The sequence below is a fragment of the Pleuronectes platessa genome, chromosome 20 (genome assembly GCF_947347685.1).
Source record: "Pleuronectes platessa chromosome 20, fPlePla1.1, whole genome shotgun sequence".
Taxonomy (NCBI): Eukaryota; Metazoa; Chordata; class Actinopteri; order Pleuronectiformes; family Pleuronectidae; genus Pleuronectes; species Pleuronectes platessa.
In genome coordinates this window covers 20,166,383-20,187,961 of record NC_070645.1, presented here as the reverse complement: position 1 = coordinate 20,187,961, position 21,579 = coordinate 20,166,383, and the positions used below count along the sequence as shown (strand labels likewise).

Sequence of the window (21,579 nt, the reverse complement as noted above, 5' to 3'; positions counted from 1 at the left end):
TTGGCTGGCCGGGGTCCGGGCTCAGGCTGATGACCAATTAGCGGCCTTCTCCGGTCGCGACGGACCAATCATCGTCGGAGGACAGTTGACGTGACGCGTCTGTTTAGATTCTGTCATAAGATCTTTGTTTTGATGGCGGAGGCAGAAACTCAGGGACGAGTTCGGTGCTTCGAGAGAAACCAGCATTTTTATGATTGACATAAACACTTTGCATATTCTCTGCAGTTTAGTAAAGTAAAGTAAATATAAGTTCAAGTATCACCTCTGCACTGATAATATCAACTCACATAGAAAAACAGTTAGTGTTAAGAACAACTATCAGTCGTGGCTGTAGGTTCTTCAGGAAGCTTCTGTACCTCAGTGCTCCTTTGCAAGTCAAAGTCCTGCAGGGAGATGATAGACAGACAAACACAGGAGCAGCACGAGTGGGATTTTCCACCCTCTCAGACAGCAAGGCCAGTTAAGGTCAGAATGTATCAGTGCTGCACATCCCAACCAGGGGTTACACAACAGAGAAGATTGATCAGCAAGTTTAAGTTTGGGTCAAGGTCCAGCAAACACAAGATGGTAAACAACAGCTTCTTGTGTTCGCCCCCCTCTGACCCGAGCAGGAAAACACCTTTCCTCAGCTCCAGGTTGAAATGCACATGTCATCCTATACATGTGTCATCTCCAAATATAATGGAGACTCTTCCAGAGACACATCAGACATTAGGAAACTGGTGTCTTGAACTATAGCACCACAAAGACACTTAATGCACTAAAACTTGATAGGTTATATATATGATATTTACTGCCAGATGTTGAACTTGCAGCAGCACCCTGAACCAAAACAAATGCTTCGTCTCCCAACCACCCCCTCCTCCCTTGTTCTCAGCAAGGTATTACCTTTACAGCCAATGGGTGTTGTGCACAACAATAAACACACTGAATGACCGAATGAGAGTAGAAACAAGTCAACTGGCTGCTGGTCAGACTGGTGCTGCTGTCAGGGTCCAAGCCTCCGTTTTCACTTTGAGGCTTTTTAAACTTGTTTATTTCAGGGCTGACCTTACTGCTGCCGACACAATCACAAGCAGGTTTATTGCCAGTAGGTTTACACACAGATGGAATTAGCTGGGCAGCAAAGATCGTTACTATAGTTTTGCTCTGTGAAACTCAGAGGATGTTCTCACAGTTTCTGTTTGAGTCAGACTGAACTCAGGGAAGAAGAGGACGCCTGACAGACTGAACTCAGGGAAGAAGAGGACGCCTGAAAGACTGAATTCAGGGAATCAAAGTCCCTAAAACGGTGAGGCATAGACTGTATGGTGTGAGGTCATCTAGTAGTGGGCGGGGCCTGGACACAAGGCGGAAGTGTTGACTCCTCAGACTCTGAATAAACAGGTCGTGGCTCCAACTCCTCGTTCCCAGAGACTTCCTGTGGTTCTCATCTTTGTTTCCGACGTCTTCTTCTTCCTCCGGACACCGGAAGCTGCTTCTGTGTCACCGCAGACTCAACATGTTCTCCCCCAGGTCAGTGGAAAGCCCGGCTAAATGCTAGCATAGCCACAGAGCAGCTAACGATGCTAAACCTGCTCATGAACCTCTCCTGACAGATGTTCCCTCCGGCGCTCTGCCGTCACTTATCATTCAGTTACCTTTAAGTTACCTTTAATATCAGGAGGTGAAGAGAATAGCCACACCTGGGAATAGCCAGGTCCCAACAGGGGGGGTGTTGACACAGAGGGTGTGTCCTCTGTCACAATCAAGAGCCAGCATGTATAATATACTGTCTCACCAGTAATACAAGTACAACCATGTGGTACAAGTACAGCCATGAGATACAATTACAATACAATAAATGAGAAATGAAGGATGGAAGGACTTGAGTCTAGTTTGTGTAGTTAAAGAAGGAATGTGTTTGTGTTGTTAAATGAGTGTCGGTCGGCTCAGCTGTTCACTGTGGACAGATCAGATTCAACAGTTATAATTAGAAGATGAAGATTAGTGTGTGTGTGGGGGGGGATCTGGACCTCTTGATCTTTGAGGTCATCCTGTTTTTTTTTGTTCTCTGTAAAGAGGACAGGATCTGCAGTATGGGTTTTTAAAGATCTAGTCCACATGTGCATTTGATCATATATGTAACATTGACAGTTGAGCATTAAATGACCCCCCCTCATGTCTGATTGTCTTCCTGTGATGATGATGATGATGATGATGATGGTCAACGGTTTCTGGTTTGTGTGTCCTCAGGTTCCTGCTGCTCCGCTCGGCCGCCTCCTTGAGGACCAGGTCTCTCTGCACCGGGGGGGTGTCGCAGGGGGGCCGAGCGCCGGACATGGCTGAGGGTAAGACCTCGGTCTGATCATATGTATTACAACAGTTTACATACAGAATAAATTAGTATTTGTTGTTATGTCTGATGTTTCTCTTTGTTCAACAAAGTGTCAGCGATCAAATTACATATTTAATTTGCTTTTTAATTTTGCGCAGCATGTGTGTGTCCTTTGTTCCTTGTAGTTGTGTAGTTCCTGATCGACGGCACAGTGTTACTCAGGCTTCAAACAGGATGTTGGTCCCAACTCAAACCTTATCATGGTTTTATGTCTATAAATGTAAAGTGTAAAATGCGGTTCAACCAACTCTGGTTTCCTGTGTGATCTCTGCTAAACGTAGTAAACCGGTGACATTTTTAACGTCTGTGTGAATGATCCCAAATCGGTCTCTCTCCTTGTGTCCCTGACCTTTCACCCCACATGTTATTTAATCCTGTTTGTTTCTCTGCAGGAAATCCACTTTTACACGTGTCGAACGGTGTGTGTTGGTAAACTCAGACAAATCTTAACCACCTGTCGATCTTCTTCTAATCCTACTAATTTATTGAGGAATGTCTTTCTGTCTTTCTGTCTTTCTGTCTGTCTTTCTGTCCTTTGAGTTTCTTGACAATCACTCCTCCTCCAGTTGACTTCACACTTGCAGAGTCGACTGTGAAGTGTTGTGGGCGAGTGGTTCTCGTGACCTTGTCCCTCGCTGCCCCACGTTTACTTTAAGCTTCACCTGCTGTGATGTCACTGGCTGTGACACTTTATGACCTCATCAGTACCTTTGCATGTTTCTCCATTTTCTTTTACCTGCCTCCCACCTTGTTTCTGGTAGAGCAGCTTTTCCCTGTGCACCAGGTCTGACTCTGGGACTAACGTCCTCTTCCTGCTCCACAGTCGAGCTCCTCTCTCCTTCAGCCTCAGTTGGTGACGTCTGTTTTCTTCCTCTGTGCCGCTGAGTTTCAGTGTTTTGTTGCAGCTGGTTCCAACAAGATATTTTTCTGCATTTGACCATCTCTCGTCTTTGTGTTGTTGTATATTGTCTCACAATGTAACACAGAAAATCCCCAGACGCACACGTTCTGACTGATTCTTCTGTGTTTTCAGTGCGAAACAGGCTGAGAGAAATCGTGGGAGCTTCCACCAACTGGAGGTACTGAAGCAGATCCATGTTTTCAGATGTTTAGTGGCCGTCTCCAAGGAGGTTATGTTTTCACCCGTGTTCGATTGTTTGATCCACTCAGACTGAATAACTTCATTTCAGTTCAGAACATATGTTACTGTTAAATTTAAATTTTTAACCTTAAATATTTCAGTTTTTCTAAACCTTTCATTTAACACAACACGTGAACTTTTACCAAGAAGTCGATATTTACCAGGGAGTGTATCTTTAATGTCTTTATATAAAAGGAGATGTGGTTTCTAATCACCTCCACAGTGACCACCAGCACGCCATGACGGAGCGAGTGTCGCTGTCGTCCATGTTGGCAAATTCTCAGCAGGACCTTCCAGCAAAGACCATGAAGGACAGCTACCTGGAGGTTCACCTGCCTCTGGGCTCCGAGCCACAGCTCCGAGAGAAATACCTGACCTTCCACAACACTGTCAGGTGTGCACACACACGCTCACACACACTCACACAGACGCACACTTTTGTCCTCTTATCTCCACTTACAAATAACCATGACAGAATTGTCCCCGTCTCTAAATCATCGTCTGTTTTCTCTCAGGTTTGGTAGAATCCTGGAGGACTTGGACAGTTTAGCAGGTGTCTTATCAATAATACTGTTATATTATATATTACAATACCATTATATGTAACTCAATCAGACGCCAGAACATTGTCTTTCCTGTTTCCCTCCTCAGTCCTCATATCTTACTCCCACACCCACAACCCGGCGCTGAAGAGGACTCCTCTGTCCATCGTCACAGCTCTGGTGGACAAAATAGGTAAAAGTGTTTCTCAGTTTGATCCTGGTTGTTAGACTGGCTCTCAGTCGTCTTTATTAATCTGCCAGGAAATTCTATAAAATGTCAGAATATAGTGGAAAGAAAGACAAAGAGAAGACCAACATCCAAACCCACAGATATTCAGTTTAATATAATAGAGAGAAAACCAGTGAACGCTCTGACTGAGACACTAGAACCTTTCTGTCAAGTTTCCTTAAAGAACGACCAAAGAAATTAATCAGTGAGTTTCATCTTCAGTTAATCAATTGATTGTTTTAGCTAAAGACATTAGAATTTACTTCAATCCATAACCTCGTGGTCCTCAAATAATACTAAAAACATGATTTTGTTTGACTCTCGTCTGAAGTAACTGAATTAAATTCTCTTATTTTCTTAGTTTAATATTTGTGAGATAAATATTTCTGGGATCTGGACTCTGGACATTTCAAGGCGTCACCTCAGACCTGAGGAAACTGAATGACATTTTAAAAGTCAAAGTTGTGTCTGTGGCTCCATGTTAGAGGCACATTAATGTATTTTCTCTCTGTTGGTCAGACATGAGGCAGCACGTCATCTATCCTGACTGCGACATCAAGTTCACTGGTCATGTGACCTGGGTGGGAAAGACGTCTATTGAAGCCAAGATGCACATGTCACAGGTGGACACCTTCAACCTGCCTGCACCACAGACGAACAGAGGAATAAGATTATGTCTCTTACAGTGACTTTGTCTCTTCCTCCAGTACCGTGATGGAGCTTACTCCCCGGTTCTGGACGCCACGTTTGTCATGGTGGCTCGGGACCCAGAGAACAAGAGGTAAGAACCACAGGATGAAACTCATCGTCCACTGACCATCTCAGAAACATCTCCACCTTTAGACTCGCTCCTCCCTCGACTCCCGTTCTCTCTGCTGAATTTCAGGGCAGCGTTTGTAAATCCACTGAAGCCTGCGGGATCAGAGGAGGACATGATTTTCCAGGAAGGAGAAGGTACGGCCTGATTTTATTACCTCTGTGAAAATGATAATGAACTCTTCTGTCCTTCTCTTCTCTGAATTGTTTGTGCTTCCAGCTAATAAGTCCCGTCGAGTGGAGCTGAGCACAGCATCGTTGCTGAAGGTTGCTCCCACAGATGAGGAGAGGAAGATCGTGCACAGTCTGTTCCTCAACACCCTGGACACTAAGTACGGCTGAGATACAATGACTTCATACATACGCTCCACAACAATCCCTTTAGGTTCCTTCTGTAGAGCCATGTCCTAGACGAGGGTATTTAGAAACTAGTGGAATCATATTTGTTTAAAATGTTTAATCATACTTTATATGTGTGTCTCCTCCTGCAGGACGGTCAGCTTCAGCAGCAGAGTTCTGCCTCCGAACTCGGTGTGGATGGAAGACGCCAAACTGAAAGGACTGGAGATCTGCCACCCTCAGGTGAGAGGAAGGAACCTCTGGAGAACAAAGACACAGAGGACGTCTGGGGCTTGATGTTTCTACACTGGTGTTACATTTTTTAAAACGAAAAGGCCTGATCTTAGGTCTGTTGTCTTGTGTGTGTGTGTTTTGATTTGAGCAGGAGAGGAACATCTTCAACAGGATATTCGGAGGTTTCCTGATGAGAAAAGCGTACGAGCTGGGTTGGGCCAACGCCAGCTCCTACGGGTGAGAGGACGATATCATAATTGATGATTAGAACGATGATCATAGGATCTTTGTTTGGTGCTCATTGACAAACCAAGTGACATCATCTCTCCTGCTGTGCGGCAGAGGCTGTCGACCCCGCCTGGTGGCTGTTGATGATATCCTGTTCCAGAAACCTGTGGATATCGGCTCTTTGCTGCTGCTCTCATCACAGGTTGGAGAGAGAGTGTGTGTGTCTGTGTGTGTGTGTAGGTTTCTGTCAGGCAGTAATTGTTAACACCAGTGGCTTTGTGTGTTTCAGGTGTGTTACACACAGGGGAAGTACATCCAGGTCAGAGTTCACAGCGAGGTGTTCGACCCGCTCACCCGCCAGCACAACACCACCAACGTCTTCCACTTCACCTTTGTGTCCGACCGGGACGTCCCCAGCATCATCCCCAAGACATATGGAGGTACACACACACACACAGACACACACACAGTTGTTTCTGATCCATTTTTCATAAGAAGCAGATTTTGATGCTGATGTTTTGTTCCTGTCTGACAGAGTCGATGTTGTACCTGGACGGAAAGAGACACTTAAACCAAACAGTGGAGGGCTGAGGGATCACGCTCAGAGCTTCCTGCCAAAGCCTTTCAGCGTCTGACAAGCGAGTGTGTACGCGAGTGTGTGTGTGTGTGTGTGTGTGTGTGTGTGTGTGTAAGAGTGTGTGTGTGTGTATGCAGATAATTCTGTGTACTTCCGTCATACTGTATATCACGACTAGCTCATTTATTTTCCACAACCCAGATGGTCGCGGTATCTGATTCCTGTTACATTCTTTGTCCTGGTGGTTTTACAGTTCTGATTGTTTGGAGCACAGAAGTGTTTTCAATGATTTCTCTAAATTGTGTGTGTCACAGTTGTAAGCAGCATCAGAAAACCACAAGTGTTGTGTTTCATGACCAGTCAGAGTTTACAGCGTCTCAGCAGGACTGGAGAACTTGGAGAAAACGTTGAGCTTCCTGACCTTGTTGTAACCTCATATATTCACTATGTGCATGGATTTATATCACAATATGTTATATTTTATATTCTACTGTTGCTGACTGTGTAACACTCCTTTACTCTGCTTTTTTTTAAATATGGAACGAGGAGCTTGATCATGAATGTGTCAGATTGCTGCGAGAGGAATGTTGGCATCATATATTCTTTGCCTTACAAATACAATAAATACATTTTTATTTATCTTGACTTTGTTGTTGTGTGTTTTGTTTTCATCACATTCTAATGGAAGATGTTGTTGTTTCTTGTTACTTAATTATTATATTATTATTTCCCACTGCAACCGACCAGCTCTGATCCATCATTATCATCAAAACAGGTTGATATTTGGAAATAAATACATTTTCAAACACATGTACACATATGTAAGGTAAAAAAAATGTATATAAATATGTAAATAAAATGTGTATAGCTTATTAATTTACATTTTTTATCTATTAATACAATTAACGTGGGAGTAAATATTAATAACGGTGTAAATTCATGAAAAACCATAAAGAAATGAAGGAATAAAATCACAAATGAATATAGTCTGGCAATAGATTTTGAGAGTAAAGAATATTTTAATACATCGAGCTATAGTTATTTAAGTAAATCGAAAAATATATAAATGAACAGAAATAAATGGATGCAAGAAATTAAACGAAAAATTATGTAGAAATACATATATGAATAAAATATAGAGGTATAGGGAAAGCAATAGTGTAATAAACTAAGACTGTTTTTGTTATCATATTTAAATAGATTAGATCAGCATGCGCTCACATTTTATCTACATTACTCATCAGTACTTCACTCTGGGCCTTGATCAGATTATATTTTAAATTATATAAAGCAGCTTTTCTTTAATATTAAATACATTTTAATTTGTGGTTTTAATAAATTCGCGGTTCAGCTCCGAGAGCACTATAAAAGCTAGGCGGAACCTATGTGTGCTGAGCCCGGTGCTCCCCGGACTCATTTCCCGGACGGACAGTAACAGGGTATTTAGCAGCTCGCAGCAGCCGCTAATTAATCCTCCGTCTCCTCCCAGTAGCATGAAAACCATGATGACCATCATCTCCAACGCTCTTTGTCGCATCACGGGCAGGAATGTGGTGAGTGGGCCCGGGTGAGCGTTGAGCTGGAGGCCGGATCTGAGCCGAGCCGGGCCGTGCTAACCCACAGTTAGCCTCGTTGGGCCGCGCGCTGACCTTGTGAGCGGCTAACGTGGCTAACACGTAACATTAGCATGTGCCTCGCTGCTTTATCGCTTGTTAAACGTTTGGTTTCGCATGTTACTAAGCGGGTCAAAGGCTGGAAACAACCCGGGTTAAATGTGGAGGCGGACATGCGTGAAATCAAGCACGTGTTTGTGTGTCTGTGGTGGTGTCTGTGATTGTGTCTGTGGTGGTTTGGCCTCCTCACGCAGGAAAATACATAAATACTGATCGATATCTGCTTTTAAATTCAACCAGGAATCAATACATTGACTTTACTGACGAGGTTAAAGTTTGTTTCTACTTGTTACATCACTTCAAGTGATCTAACAGACAGTACTTTAATATTACATTGACTAAATATACTAGTAAATCATGTTAAAACTGAGTCTCTCTCATATGCAGAAATTATCAATTCAATGTAGTTTAACTGAGGAATCAATACATTGACCTTACTGATGAGGTTAAATTTGTTTTCTACTTGTTGCATCACTTAAAGTCATCAAACAGACAACTTGTTGTTCTGTTTTGCAGCAATGCTTTTCTTCTAATAGAGCAGAATAATAACTGTGAAAGCTTCATTTAAAAGTGCATAATGCTTATTAATGCTGCATGTGTTTGCATGATCCGTGAGCCACAGATGAAAGTGGATTATTAGCAGATAGTGAATCTGTATTTTCTCTGCTCAACGTGTAGTTGAATAGAAGAAGCTGGAGCTGTGGCAGCAGCACGTGTGTCTGTGACATCATCAGTTTCTCCACAGGCAACGGAAACAATCCATCACACACAAGTTCAGATCGTTACACAACTCGTGTGTTCTCATCTTCAGTTATCGACACATTTCATAGATTGTGGAACTCTATTTCCTCGTGCCTGTAGAGACTCTGTTGTTGTTCAGCTTTGTGTTGAGTTGTCGCTCCTTCCCTCCTGCTTCCTCTCCCTGTGTCTTCACTCTCTCACACATTACACACACACACTCACAACAATCCCTATTTATTTCTTGCTTCTCTCCCCCCTCCCCCTCCCTCTCCCCCCTGAACCCTAGGGAGCTCAGACAGTGTCGGAGGTAAGCAGCTGATGTTTGTCTGTCGGCCTCATCCTACACTTCTTCCCTCTGTTTCCCAGGGATCTTCTCTAGACTGGACAAAAGACTTCACTCTGAATGACATTAGATCTTATGAAGAGTTTCCTCTTACCCACAATGCAACCTGTCCATCTTTTATAGTTTGAAGCAGGTCAGAGTTTTTAGCCAGAAGCAATTCTTTAAGCTTAAAAGTAACTTTGATGGTTCAGTTTCTTTTAACAAGAAGAATGTTTCCTCTTTCATTCCCTCTCTGAACATGTAACAAATATGAAGTTCTGAATGTGTATGGATGCAGATGTTAATTTCCTCATCTATATATCTGTTTATTTTGTTTTGATATGAATCTAAAAATTGTGACTTAAGTGTTAAGATGTTGTGTTGCTCCTGGAGTGTGAGCTGAGGCGTAGACACTGTGGGGTCGTGTGTTCCCATGTGTCGTCCTCCATGTAGCTGCTGTTTCTGTTTCCCCTGTCCTCGTCTCCTTCACTCTGTCCAGCTCCTCTGGCTCTGCTCTGATTGGCTCCTGTGTTCCCCAGTTGCTGATTGACCTGTCAGAGTACGTCAGTGTAACCTCGCCGTCGTCGCCCGACTTGGCAAAGACCCGGTGGCAACCCCCCGAGCCACCACCAGTCAGTACTAGAGCGACTGTGGAAGAGTTAGTTAGCCCCCAGAGCGACCAGCTAGACGCACCAGTAAGAGCACGACCAGCATCCCCTCTGTCTGCCTGATCACTAACAGGGCTGGGAAATAAATTCTGAGTTAAAGGATAATAACCTCTTTTAATATTAAATTATTGACTCTTCTCTCATGTCTCTGGGATTTGGTCTTTATCCCTTTTTCTTTTCCTCCTGAAATGTATGAATTCACTAAATGAAGATGTTTTTTACAGGTGTCACAGTTTAACTGAAGAACTCTGAATAACAATCTCGCGCTGCAGATGTATATTTTTGTTAAGATGTGTTTACTTGCAAGTTGGACTTTTCTCAGACGGAATGTGAATTAAACACTCGCTCTAAAATATTTTTACCATTAAACCCAGTATTGGAGGATTAAATGAGATCTAAAAACCACAGCTTCCTGTTACTGACCTTCACAGTTGGAGTTGAGTTCTTGTCCACTGTAAACCACTGGACCCCCTCCCCCCCCCGATCCTCTGCCTGTCTTCACCCACTAACCCTGCAGCTGCTGTGAAGAGGCTCTGTGTGGAAGACCTGTGTCCTTTTAATTTAACTTTGTAATGCTGCAGTGATGTATTTGTGTACTTGATTTAATGTTTTGTGTGTCCTCTTGTCCACCAGGGTGCCAGAGTTGTGGTCTCACGCTCCTTCGCTGACTTCGCCACTCAGGCGACCTTTGACATCAAGGTGCAGTGAAACAAAACATCAGCATCTTTAAGTTTTATGCACATTTTGAAGAAGCTGCTAAAGATGTTTTTCCTTCCTCACTCGTCTTGAGTAGAAATGCGACCTGCACCGTCTGGAGGAGGGGCCCCCGGTGGAGGCGGAGCTGACCCGGGAGCAGGGGCTGCAGTATTACCGCACCATGCAGACTGTGAGACGCATGGAGCTCAAAGCCGACCAGCTGTACAAGCAGAAGATCATCAGAGGCTTCTGTCACCTGTACGACGGACAGGTAAGAGACACAGATCACACTCGGTCGTCCTTTGAGCTTCGATGTAACTTCTCTGTTCACTTTTAATTAAATCTGCGAGACAACTGCTGAACAGAAAAATGCTCTTGTGAAGTTTGACACGATAATCGAATGGTTACTTAGACATTCATCAGAAAAGAATCTCTGGGGAAAACCTAGACACACAAACCAGAAAAACGTGTTGGTAGATGATATAAATTGTGCGTTTCCTCTCTCAGGAAGCGTGTGCCGTTGGCATCGAGGCGGCCGTCACGCCCTCTGATCACCTGATCACAGCCTACCGCGCCCACGGGTACACGTACACCCGCGGTGTGGCTGTCAAAGAGATCCTGGCAGAGCTCACGGGTGAGGAAGTGCTTCGTGAATTCATCTGAGTTTGAGTGGGTTGATTGAACGCCTGAAGCGGTTCTACACGTCACATTTCTTTGTTTCTCCTCAGGTCGACAAGGGGGCGTGGCCAAAGGCAAAGGCGGCTCAATGCACATGTACGCTCCACATTTCTACGGAGGCAACGGCATCGTGGGAGCTCAGGTAACACAACACAACACAACACACACACAGCATGCACAGACACGCAGCTAGTGGCAGATTGTCTGATGCTCTCCTGGCGCCTGCTCTGACATCATCATTCTTCTGACTCTGCTGTGATGTCATCAGGTTCCTCTGGGAGCCGGCATCGCTCTGGCCTGTCAGTACCAAGGCAACAAGCAGGTCTGTGTGACGCTCTACGGAGATGGAGCAGCCAATCAGGTAAGATGACCAGAGGCCTAACTTACAAATACCACAACTATTTTTATATTTTAGGATTGAAGAAACATCCCCTTAACATTTTAAAGATTTATTTGTGAGCTTTAGGGCTTTGTATGGTAATTTGTGTTTGTGTATATATATTTTTCATAGTTTACTCTGTAAAATAAGTTTAATATTGAACAACATTAATGCAGATACATTTATTAGTGATTCAGGGAGACGACTCATTAACTTTATTTAGAGAAGTTAAAGATTAATTTCAATGTTATAACTCTCCTAACCTTTAATAATCTGGACACGCTGCTGAATCCCTGCTCCCGTCCTCTCTGGTTCAATCAGGGTCAGATCTTCGAGACGTTCAACATGGCCTCCTTGTGGAAGCTGCCGTGTATCTTCGTCTGCGAGAACAACAAGTACGGCATGGGCACGTCGGTGGAGAGAGCTGCAGCCAGCACCGACTACTACAAGAGAGGAGACTTCATACCAGGAATCAGAGTGAGACTCAAACACCACACGTGTGGAGCTGCAGGAGAAGCAGCTTGGATGTTTTGATTTGATCTAGGCAGCTCTGAAGTTAGACTGAAGGCTCACTGTCGTTCTTTGACACCGGCTGGGGGGGGGGGGGGTCCTGGGGCGGTAGCTGCAGCGGTCTGTTGTCTGCTGCAGCTGGCCTGTCTGGACCTAGACTACAACAGGAGGCGGACCGCCGGCCTGGCAGTAGCAGGTGTGAGCATGCACCTAGCTGCTTGATGCTCATGTATGATACTGCACACAAACCAATCACAGGAGCCTCCGAGCTCTGGCTGCTCATCTATTATGAAGCTTCGTGGAAACTTCGGTTTCTTCCCTGATGTCTTGTAATGTATTTTTCTTTTCTTCTTGTAGGTGGATGGGATGGATGTCCTGTGTGTCAGAGAGGCCACCAAGTTCGCTGCAGATCACTGCAGGTCTGGAAAGGTGTGAAGATAAACCAGGGCTTCAGTCGTCCCTCATCTTTCTAGCTCTGGACAGATCCTCTCTACTTTGACCGTTAAAGGAGTTTTTTGAAAGGATGAAGTCTTCAGAAATATCCTGTTGTGTGTTTCAGGGTCCGATCATCATGGAGCTGCAGACCTACCGTTATCATGGACACAGCATGAGTGACCCTGGGGTCAGGTGCGTTACCTCTGACACGTTGACCTGTCTCTCCTAAACGGTTTAATTCTTATTTCTTTGCTCTGGATACATTTCTGGAGTTTAATTTCAGCCTCTGGTTGAAATGAGACATTAAATTCCCTCCAGTCATTTCTACTGGTTCCTGTCGGTGATAAACTGGAGCTGGTTCCTTTGTTCTAACTGTCCTGTCGCCTTGTGCAGCTACCGCAGCCGGGACGAGATCCAGGAGGTCCGCAGTAAGAGCGACCCCATCTCCATGCTGAAGGAGCGCATGCTCACCAACAACATGGCGTCTGCTGAGGAGTTCAAGGTGAATATATTCTATGGAATGTTAATTTATTTTGGAAAATGAAAATGTCAGAAAATGGTTTAAAGAAATATCTTTGTTAACTATCTGATCTCAAAGTAAAATATCAACTGACAGTGTCTCCAGCCTCATGAAGCTGGGCTGGTTATTTTCAGACACTGGCTCAGGTGAAAGATTAAAGGATAAATTAGATTCTCACTGACATTTAATCAAAATATAAATCTTTCCTTAACCACAGCAACTTCTCCTCAAAGTACCTGTCCCTCTCTTTATCTGAGGTGTAGAGCTGATACTGAATTTCCCTCTGTTGTCAGGAAATTGACCTTGCGATCCGGAAGGAGGTGGAGGACGCCGCTCTGTTCGCCACGTCAGACCCAGAGCCGCCACTAGAGGAGCTCTGCAACCACATCTTCCACAACAGCCCCCCCCTGGAGGTCCGCGGGACAAACCCCTGGTCCAAACTCAAGTCCATCAGCTAGACCCCCCCCAACAAAAACAGTCTGACCTTCAGGGGTAGAACCTCCTCCCAGTGCTAAACGAGGCACTGCAGAGAAGCATCCAGCCCCCCCGCCCTCCACCGTAGAGCTCAGCATTCCGCACCTTAACGGGACCTCAAACCTCAGTGTTATTTATTTTTGAGTTTTACATAGAAATATTTAAGATTTGAAAGATGTTCTTAGTGCACTGTGTGTACTTTTAAAGGTGACTACACAGATATTAAATACTGCAGGAGCTAGTATACGCACAGAAGTTACGCTTTATGTTTTGAACTTTAGTTTTGTCAATGTGATATATATGCGTTACATATTCTATATGTACATACTGTGTGTATCCAGCATCTTTAGCTGCCTGGCTTGTACATGTTCAGAAACAAATCTAATACTCGTCTGTCTTTGTCCTTTAAAGTTATTTTATTGTTTTTAAAAACTGCACTGGACAGGAAGCGCCACGAGGTTAAAGATATATTTATTGAGTTGAGTGAGAGTTTTAGGGAAATTTAAATTATTGTTGAGCACTGATGTCAGCCTGTATTTATTCCTCTTATATGCACTACAATATATTTTCTGTTTCCAGGACATGAGTTTTCCGAGTGTCTTTCCTCATGTAAAGAAAAGCACTTGGTGCCAGATGATATTTATGTTACACTTTATTTTTGGGGGAATGAGACGGTTTTCAAATGCAGCAGAAGAAAATGTGTTTTCAGATGTGAAGCTTTACTTGACCATGGATGAGTTTGATGAACTGAGACTGTGAAATAAATGTTAAAAAAACTAACGAGTGGAAATGTCTATTTGTGTACATATTAATATCAGCTGCTATAAAAAAGTATAATAATTGAATTGCTCTTGAATTTTTTTTAAATGTATGTACAGCTGAGATATTTACTATAAGAAGTGATGTAGTTCAGGTTATCAAGCAATATTACTATGAAATATTCAATAAAGACTAAAGAAGTAGACAATGAACCATCCGACTTGTGTTTTCTTCCTTCAGCCACTAGAGGTCAGCACCGGACTGAGGATTCATCAGAGCAGCGTCTGAACCGACATGAAACACTTATCGTTCTAATCTCTGAACAGTTAATAAAACTCAGTGTTGTGTTGAAGCTCTTTGTCATGTCACGTCCTGTTGTGTTAATTGTTCCTCTGTTTTGAATTGTTAGGTACTCTTCTGTCTTTGTGGTTGACTTTCATCTCTGAGGTTATTCTGCAGCTGTTTTTGATCATGTTTGGCTTTTTAGCATTTTGTGTCCATTTCATTTCTCTTCTGGTTGTTTGTCTTCTCTTGTGGTTTTTGTTTGTCTTCTCTTGTGATTGTTTGTTTGTCTTCTGGTTGTTTGTCTTCTGGTTGCTCTGCAGATTCCATTTGGTCATTGTGTCTCTTTGTGGTTGTTTTATTTGTTGTGTTAGTTTTGCTTCTCTTTGACAGACACACACACACACAGATCAATAGCTAAATAAATGTCCAGATGGTTAAATTAAAGTGAAGTTGTGGATTTAGATTCTGAATAAAGTTTCTTATCTGATGGCACCGCCTCCTGACGTGACGCAGGCGTGACGTGACAGTCTGACGGACAGGTAAACCGACACCGGCCGCCATATTGGGAAACAACGGAAGTGCGTGCGTGCGTGTGTGTGCGTGTGTGTGCGCGCGTGCACACGTGTGCGTGTGTGTGTGTGTCTCCTCCTCCTGCTCCTCTCCGGAGGAAGGGGCGGTCTGAGCGCCACAGCAGATCCGGAATCAGAGTTCGCTGGCTCGGCTCCGCTCGGCTCGGTCGGTCGCTGGGTAGTTGAGCTCCTGGTTCGGTTCCAGACTCCGACAGACATCTGAGAGAAGGAGGAGAAGGAGAGTTTGTAGTGAAAGTGCCGTGTGACGGAGGGAGGAGCCGCCGGAGTCCAGAGGAGGAGAAGTAGAAGAAGGAGGAGAAGAGGAGAAGAGGAGTCCAGAGGAGGAGAAGTAGAAGGAGGAGAAGAGGAGTCCAGAGGAGGAGAAGTAGAAGGAGGAGAAGATGCCGCTCGCTCAGCTGGCTGACCCCTGGCAGAAGATGGCTGTGGGGGGGACAGCAGGAGAGGTGAGGGCGGCTGGACTACACACACACATAGACAGACACACACATCTACAACACACACACACACACTTACAACAGACACACCTATAACACACACAGACAAACACACATATACAGACACACACACCTACAACACAAAGACACACACACACACACATACACAGACACACACACATACACAGACAGACACACACACCTACAACACACACACACACAACAGACACACCTACAACACACACAGACACACACACATATACAGACACAGACACACACCTACAACACACAGACACACATACACACAGACACTCAAACACACACCTACAACACACAGACACACACACAACACACACCCCCACCACACACTTACAAAACCCACTTACAACACACACACACTAACTAACAACACACACACACTAACTAACAACACACACTAACATGTAAAATACACCACACAACATGGTCCCATGATAAAATACACATTTAAAAACACACTTGTCTGATGTAGTTTCTCTTAAAGCTCATTAAAAGACAACTAAAGTGATATAAATATACATCATAAAGTATCACTGGACCTCACTGTGTGTAGGAGTGAAGTAGTACTACAGGTACCAGTTAGTACCAGAGTCAATGTCAACTACCACACATGTCCTCAGGAATAACACAACCCTGTGACAGTGAAAGATTGTTATGTTGAAAAATGCCCTTAAGTGCAAAAGTGTGACAAGAAAGTCGATGATAATTATATTAGATGAATATGAGAAACATGAGTGTCTCTCAAAGCTTCTACACAAATGTGATTAAATCACCTTCAAGTATCACAAGGTCACATGACTGTGCTCAGTGTGTAAGTGAGACATTAGATTAGACCTTCATCAGCAGCTGGGGTCACTGCTGAAGCTCCTTCAAGTACCTGTGATACAAATACTCATTAAAGTATCACACACATCGAAAGAATCCAGGGATGCAGCTTGAAATCAGCATATTGATGAAGTGTTTCCTTCATAATCAAGTTTTATTTATTATCAATATTCCTTCATCTCCAGCCCTGAGGTAAAAGCCTGAGACAGAAACAGCTCAGAGTGAGTTGCTGTTTTTTTTTTTTTCCTTCCTACAAGTTTTAGAATCTTGATAAGGAGCTGGAGGCGGAGCTGCTGCGGACGCCTGATTCAGGAAGTGCCTACGTCTTTGTGTGTGCGTGCACTTCCTGTATGAGGTGTCACAAAGGGTGCATGGAGAAATAGCTGCATGTGTGTGTGTGTGTGTGTCACTCTGTAGGCAGATTGTGTAGACTCCAACCTGAGTCACTGAGTGTGTGTTCCAACAAGCTGGTACCTGCTCGCCGTGTTCCCACTCCACCTCAGTATCAACCAGACGGGAACGGGCCACACGCTGCCCGGTGACACGCCGACCTTTGACCTGTGGTTTTACACCTCTGCACGCCGGTGTGTCTGAGAGACAAGTGCAAGCTGCTGTACCGGCTTTCTCTAGGCCACCGCAGAACAAAACAAACTCTCACACACACACATACACACACAAAAGACTGAGTGGTGCAGTTGTGGAATGAAGTGGAGACGCTGTCGGTGGATTTTTTGCCCTAAAGACAAGTTCATTCAACACAAACCTTATCACACACACAGACACACAAAGAGAAGAGAGTGGGTGTAGTTGTCTGGTGAACAACACAACAATAAGTAGAGAGGACCGCGGGAACAAGTCTCTGTCAGATCAAATATATTCCACTACAAGACAAACTGTGTCAGAAAGCTGAAGGAAATGACAACAATTAACAAACTCACCTCTGAGACTCTATCTTCATAATCAGGGAATTCATTGCATTACTAAATTATTTCATATCACAGCTCGAAAACTAATTGAACCTTTAGAGCAGGACCTTGTTAATTAGGTCAAACAGACAAAGAGCTGGTGTGTATGCAGGTTTTAATACAAAGAGAACACACTGCACTCATCAGAACTACCTCCTCTATAAATGCTCAGATTCATATTGCGATGGGAGGATCCCAGTTTGAAACAACACATCCCCATTTCCCTCCGAGTCAGTTTGAATCCCTCATTCCCACAGAACCACTGACAGTGATCTGTCCTCGCTCCTCCTGTCTGTACTTGCTCTGAAGTGATCCCTTCCTAACTCAGCTACTGTAGAGGAGCTAGAGAATCCACATTCCTCTTTCTGTGCCTTCGAACCGTCGAGCTACACCCTGACACGAGGCCTCCTCGGCCTGAGCTCCACAGACCAGGCAGGTTCTCCCCTCGTTGGGCTGCGATGGAGCGAGGGCAACAGAAGAAGAGAAACACTGTGGTCAGGGGACAAAGGAGAGGAAGAGCGGTTAGTTTGCAGCGATTATTGCGTAAGTATTGCGTTGGCGCTCATTTACGCTGCCTTTAAAAGTTCCGTCATTGTTGAGAATTCTTCCTTGGGTCCTATGGATCATGAACTATTGGCTGCACTGCCCCCTACAGTTTCTGGTGGGACTGCTCCGTCTCGTCTGCATAAGCTTTTCAGAAGACGTGCACAAATATGGACCAAAGGAATTCAGAAGCCTCGGTCCGTTTCCATATCTGACGTTGAGCACAAATGAGTCTTAAGATAAACCTTATAAAAAATTGACCTCGACCTGGAGCCCACACAGCATTATAATTTCCCTTGTGTGAGGAGTGTGAGGAAGCAGTTACAGATCATGTGATACCAGGTGGAACTAGAGTCCAGTCGGTTGGATTCAGCCTTTTGATGCTCGCTGCTACAGGTCGATAGGTCACTGCAGAGGTTTGCTGGGTGGTGAGGAGAGAGAGAGAGAGAGAGAGAGGAGAGAGAGAGAGAGAGAGAGAGAGAGAGAGAGAGAGAGAGAGAGAGAGAGAGAGAGAGAGAGAGAGAGAGAGAGAGAGAGAGAGAGAGAGAGAGTGAGAGAGAGAGAGAGAGAGAGAGAGAGAGAGAGAGAGAGAGAGAGAGAGAGAGAAGAGGAGAGAGAAGAGAGAGAGAGAGAGAGAGAGAGAAGAGACATGGTGCATGTTCTAAAAACCCCCAGAGCTTTGGTTATATGTGACCCACTACAATTAAGAACTTATAAAACCCTCAGATCGATATCACACTTCAGCTCAGAGGCACGACTCAGTTAAATCTGAGTTCAAATCCTCTGCACTGAAAGAAGATGTTTGCCAACGCCCTAAAAAAAAGAGAAGAAGAAATCTAGCGAGTTTCTGTGAGATTTGAAGTCGGTGAAGTTGTTTTCCTCCAAACGGCCGGTGTGTGTTCGTTCAGACCAAATCCTCTAGTGTGAGCATCAGAGTGTCGGGTGACATGATGATTTAAAAAACGGGTTTAGACGTCATGATTGAACCTTCATTCTGAGGCTCCACCCCCCCCCAACCACCACTGCCCAGACACTGTAACTCTAAATGACGTCAGTGACACAACATGGCAGCACTGGATTGTGGGAGGAAGTAGAGACACGTCGTCCATGGTTCCTTCACTTCTCCATCTGCATTCCTCTCCATCACCTTCCTCAGGGTTTCTTCCTCTTCCTCATTATAATCCATCTCTGCCGCTGTCCACCATCCATCTCCTCTCTGCTGATTACAGATTTATCCTCCTGGCTCTGCACTTACAAATAATAATCACCACAATATAATTGCTTTTATTGTTATTATTGTTTTTTTTGTCATGCGGTAGTATCAGTGTCTGAAATCACAGCTGTTGCTCCAGCAGGGAAGCAGGACAGGCCGTTAATCTACTTTACGTAAGGCTAATAGATTTCTGTTGTTCTCGCTCTGTCCCCCTCTGGCAGAGCAGACGAGGGAGAAGCCGTCTGAGGTCGGTGGACACGACGTCTGCGACTTTGTCTCGCCCTCCTCTTCGTTTTGAATGTCAGCTCTGGTCGGATTCCTCCGTGGCAGTGAGCAGGCAGGGAGAGGCTGATGAAAGACTTTCAAAATAAAAGACGCCCACTCGTTGTGCAGCTCGCTTCACCTCAACATCAAAACAAACATGTGACTAAGTAATGAAGCTGATCACAGACCTGATCCACACTCCACACACACACAGCAGCTGGTTACAGTTCATCATTAAATTAGAACGAGGTCACAAAGTGCCTATAAGGTGGAAATCTTTATCAAATTTCACAGGATGATCATAGTGAATATTTTGATGAAGCTGCTGATCAGTACTTCGTGTCCCTGGAACCCGTTGGTCACGTGTTACTACCTGCAGCAGGTTGACTGACTGGGGATATGTTTGAAACAGGCCTGTGCAGCAGAGACCTGTGTTTACAGGGACGTGGAGCTGCAGGTGTGGTTGTCCCGACAGTTGTTCAGGTGAACATGCTTCAACCTGCTGATCGCACAGGAAGCAGTGTGGCCGCGCTGTGTGTCAGTGTGTGTCAGTGTGTGTCAGTGTGAGTTAATGCGTCTCTCTCTCTCTCTCTGATCCAGGATGCTCATCACGACCCGGAGGACTCTGCGGGCGATGACGACTCCATGCCTCCTTGCACCGTAAGTCCACCTCTTTGTGTTTTGGAGGATTCCATTAGACCTGCCTGACATGTAACAGGCTTCACTTGTAGACACAGCGAACACTGTTCTCAGATCAGCTGAACACTCGGAGCTCGCTGATGCCAGCTGCGTGTGTGTGATACGCAGTCATGAGTTTGACTGGCTGCTACGTCTAAATAGCCCTTCCTGTGGTTTGGACATTGCAACCTTGTGTGTGTGTCTGTGTGTGTGTGTGTGAGTGAGTGAGTGAGTCCTGCTCTTCGATAATTTGTCCACTGTTTGTAAAAGCGGACGCCTACTCCTGCTGGATAATTGCTGGTATGAAAGTGAAGCTTGATATTAAACCTCATGAGTCATCTTCAGGCAGAACAACTCGCCGGTTCCTCTGCTCGACATCTTTATTTATTGTGTTGTTCATCATATTCCTGTTGTTGTTATTGGATCAGATGTTTGTTAAACCTTCGTTGTCGTCATCGTGCATCATACGCTTCTCATCACGAGTTTTGTGTCACTTTCAAACAACTCAATCATTTTGTTTTGATGTTGTTGGACATTATCTTGTCTCATGATCCAGTTTGAGGTTAGAATTTAAAGTGTAAGAGAGCTTTCACATATTAAAATAGACTTAACAGATTTTTATAGTTTGAAAGTTTTCTTTTAAAATCCACCTTTATTTGTATTTCACATAAAAGTGGGTGGAGCATTAGATTTTACCGATCTTGTCGTGGTGCTGCCACTTTTCATTGTCAATTAACGTTTATGATTAACCGATTTATCGAACACTTTATGTAATGTTATAAAATGGTCAAGTCCTTGTCAAAGCTGAAACGATCTTTCAAAAGGTTGTAAACCAATCATGTAACATTCCATTTGTGTTATTTCTTATTTTTGTCCTCATGTGATCTTTCATCACATTGAAGAGAAGTTCAGCGTCACTCATTTGTGAGGTTTTGTGATTTGACAGTTTTGCAGTTTCACACTGGGTTCTCAAGGAACAAGTTGGACACAGACAGTTATCACCACAAGCCGGCCTTCGTTTTCTGTCAGCATGAAATGGTTCAGGATTATCACAACTGCCATCGCACTGCTCGCACACTTCCCACTGTTTCACTCCCATCTGATGCGTCCCACTTTCAAGCTTAAGTTTACAAATTCAGACGTTCAGTAAGACAAAACATTAAAGCATAAAACATGAAAAAGGTATTAAACATAGAAGTGTTTGCTAGATTTGCAGATGTTATTAACCATATAATACCAGAAAAATATGCGAAATTTAACCAACAGAGAAACTGGGTTTATGGATTTGTCAACTTTGTGTGTTGATCGATTTGTCAGTGAACCAGTGAATCTCCAGCCCACTTCTTTTATTCTGGAGCTGAGGACAGAGCAGCAGAAAGTCGAGTCGTTCAGAGTTTCATCTGTG

The 21,579-nt window shown here is 44.2% G+C and overlaps 3 protein-coding genes across 7 annotated transcripts in view; all 3 read left to right on the top strand.

Annotated features, from left to right (window-relative positions):
• The first annotated feature begins 1,331 nt into the window (after positions 1-1,331).
• On the top strand, positions 1,332-7,128 carry acot9.1 (acyl-CoA thioesterase 9, tandem duplicate 1). The gene is made up of 16 exons (XM_053412154.1): positions 1,332-1,515; positions 2,236-2,330; positions 2,770-2,796; positions 3,411-3,456; positions 3,742-3,912; positions 4,034-4,071; positions 4,170-4,253; positions 4,809-4,912; positions 4,997-5,070; positions 5,176-5,243; positions 5,326-5,437; positions 5,597-5,687; positions 5,830-5,915; positions 6,021-6,108; positions 6,196-6,346; positions 6,442-7,128. The coding sequence occupies exons 1-16, from the start codon at positions 1,502-1,504 to the stop codon at positions 6,495-6,497; spliced, it is 1,305 nt and encodes a 434-aa protein (XP_053268129.1). The 5' UTR covers positions 1,332-1,501; the 3' UTR covers positions 6,498-7,128.
• A 768-nt stretch (positions 7,129-7,896) lies between these two features.
• On the top strand, positions 7,897-14,578 carry pdha1b (pyruvate dehydrogenase E1 subunit alpha 1b). Of its 3 annotated transcripts, XM_053412974.1 has the most exons (13): positions 7,897-8,036; positions 9,184-9,204; positions 9,759-9,914; positions 10,521-10,586; positions 10,681-10,854; positions 11,091-11,217; positions 11,312-11,403; positions 11,530-11,622; positions 11,962-12,117; positions 12,508-12,579; positions 12,710-12,777; positions 12,979-13,087; positions 13,399-14,577. In XM_053412974.1, exons 1-13 carry the CDS (start codon positions 7,977-7,979, stop codon positions 13,561-13,563), a joined length of 1,359 nt encoding a protein of 452 aa, XP_053268949.1. In that variant the 5' UTR covers positions 7,897-7,976; the 3' UTR covers positions 13,564-14,577. The 3 variants fall into 3 exon arrangements, with proteins under 3 accessions (XP_053268949.1, XP_053268950.1, XP_053268951.1); XM_053412975.1 differs by lacking the exon at positions 9,184-9,204; XM_053412976.1 differs by lacking the exons at positions 9,184-9,204; positions 9,759-9,914 and having other exon boundaries at positions 13,399-14,578.
• Positions 14,579-15,263: 685 nt separating this feature from the next.
• The window catches only part of rps6ka3b (ribosomal protein S6 kinase, polypeptide 3b), a 25,275-nt gene continuing 18,959 nt past the window's right edge, over positions 15,264-21,579 (top strand). Inside the window, exons 1-3 of one of the 3 annotated variants that reach the window (XM_053412047.1) lie at positions 15,265-15,558; positions 15,595-15,656; positions 20,097-20,156. In XM_053412047.1, coding sequence (XP_053268022.1) covers position 15,558; positions 15,595-15,656; positions 20,097-20,156 — 123 coding nt within the window. In that variant the 5' untranslated portion in view covers positions 15,265-15,557. Of the gene's footprint in view, positions 15,657-20,096; positions 20,157-21,579 lie in introns of all 3 variants that reach the window. The other 2 variants (XM_053412048.1, XM_053412045.1) reach the window with 2 other exon arrangements.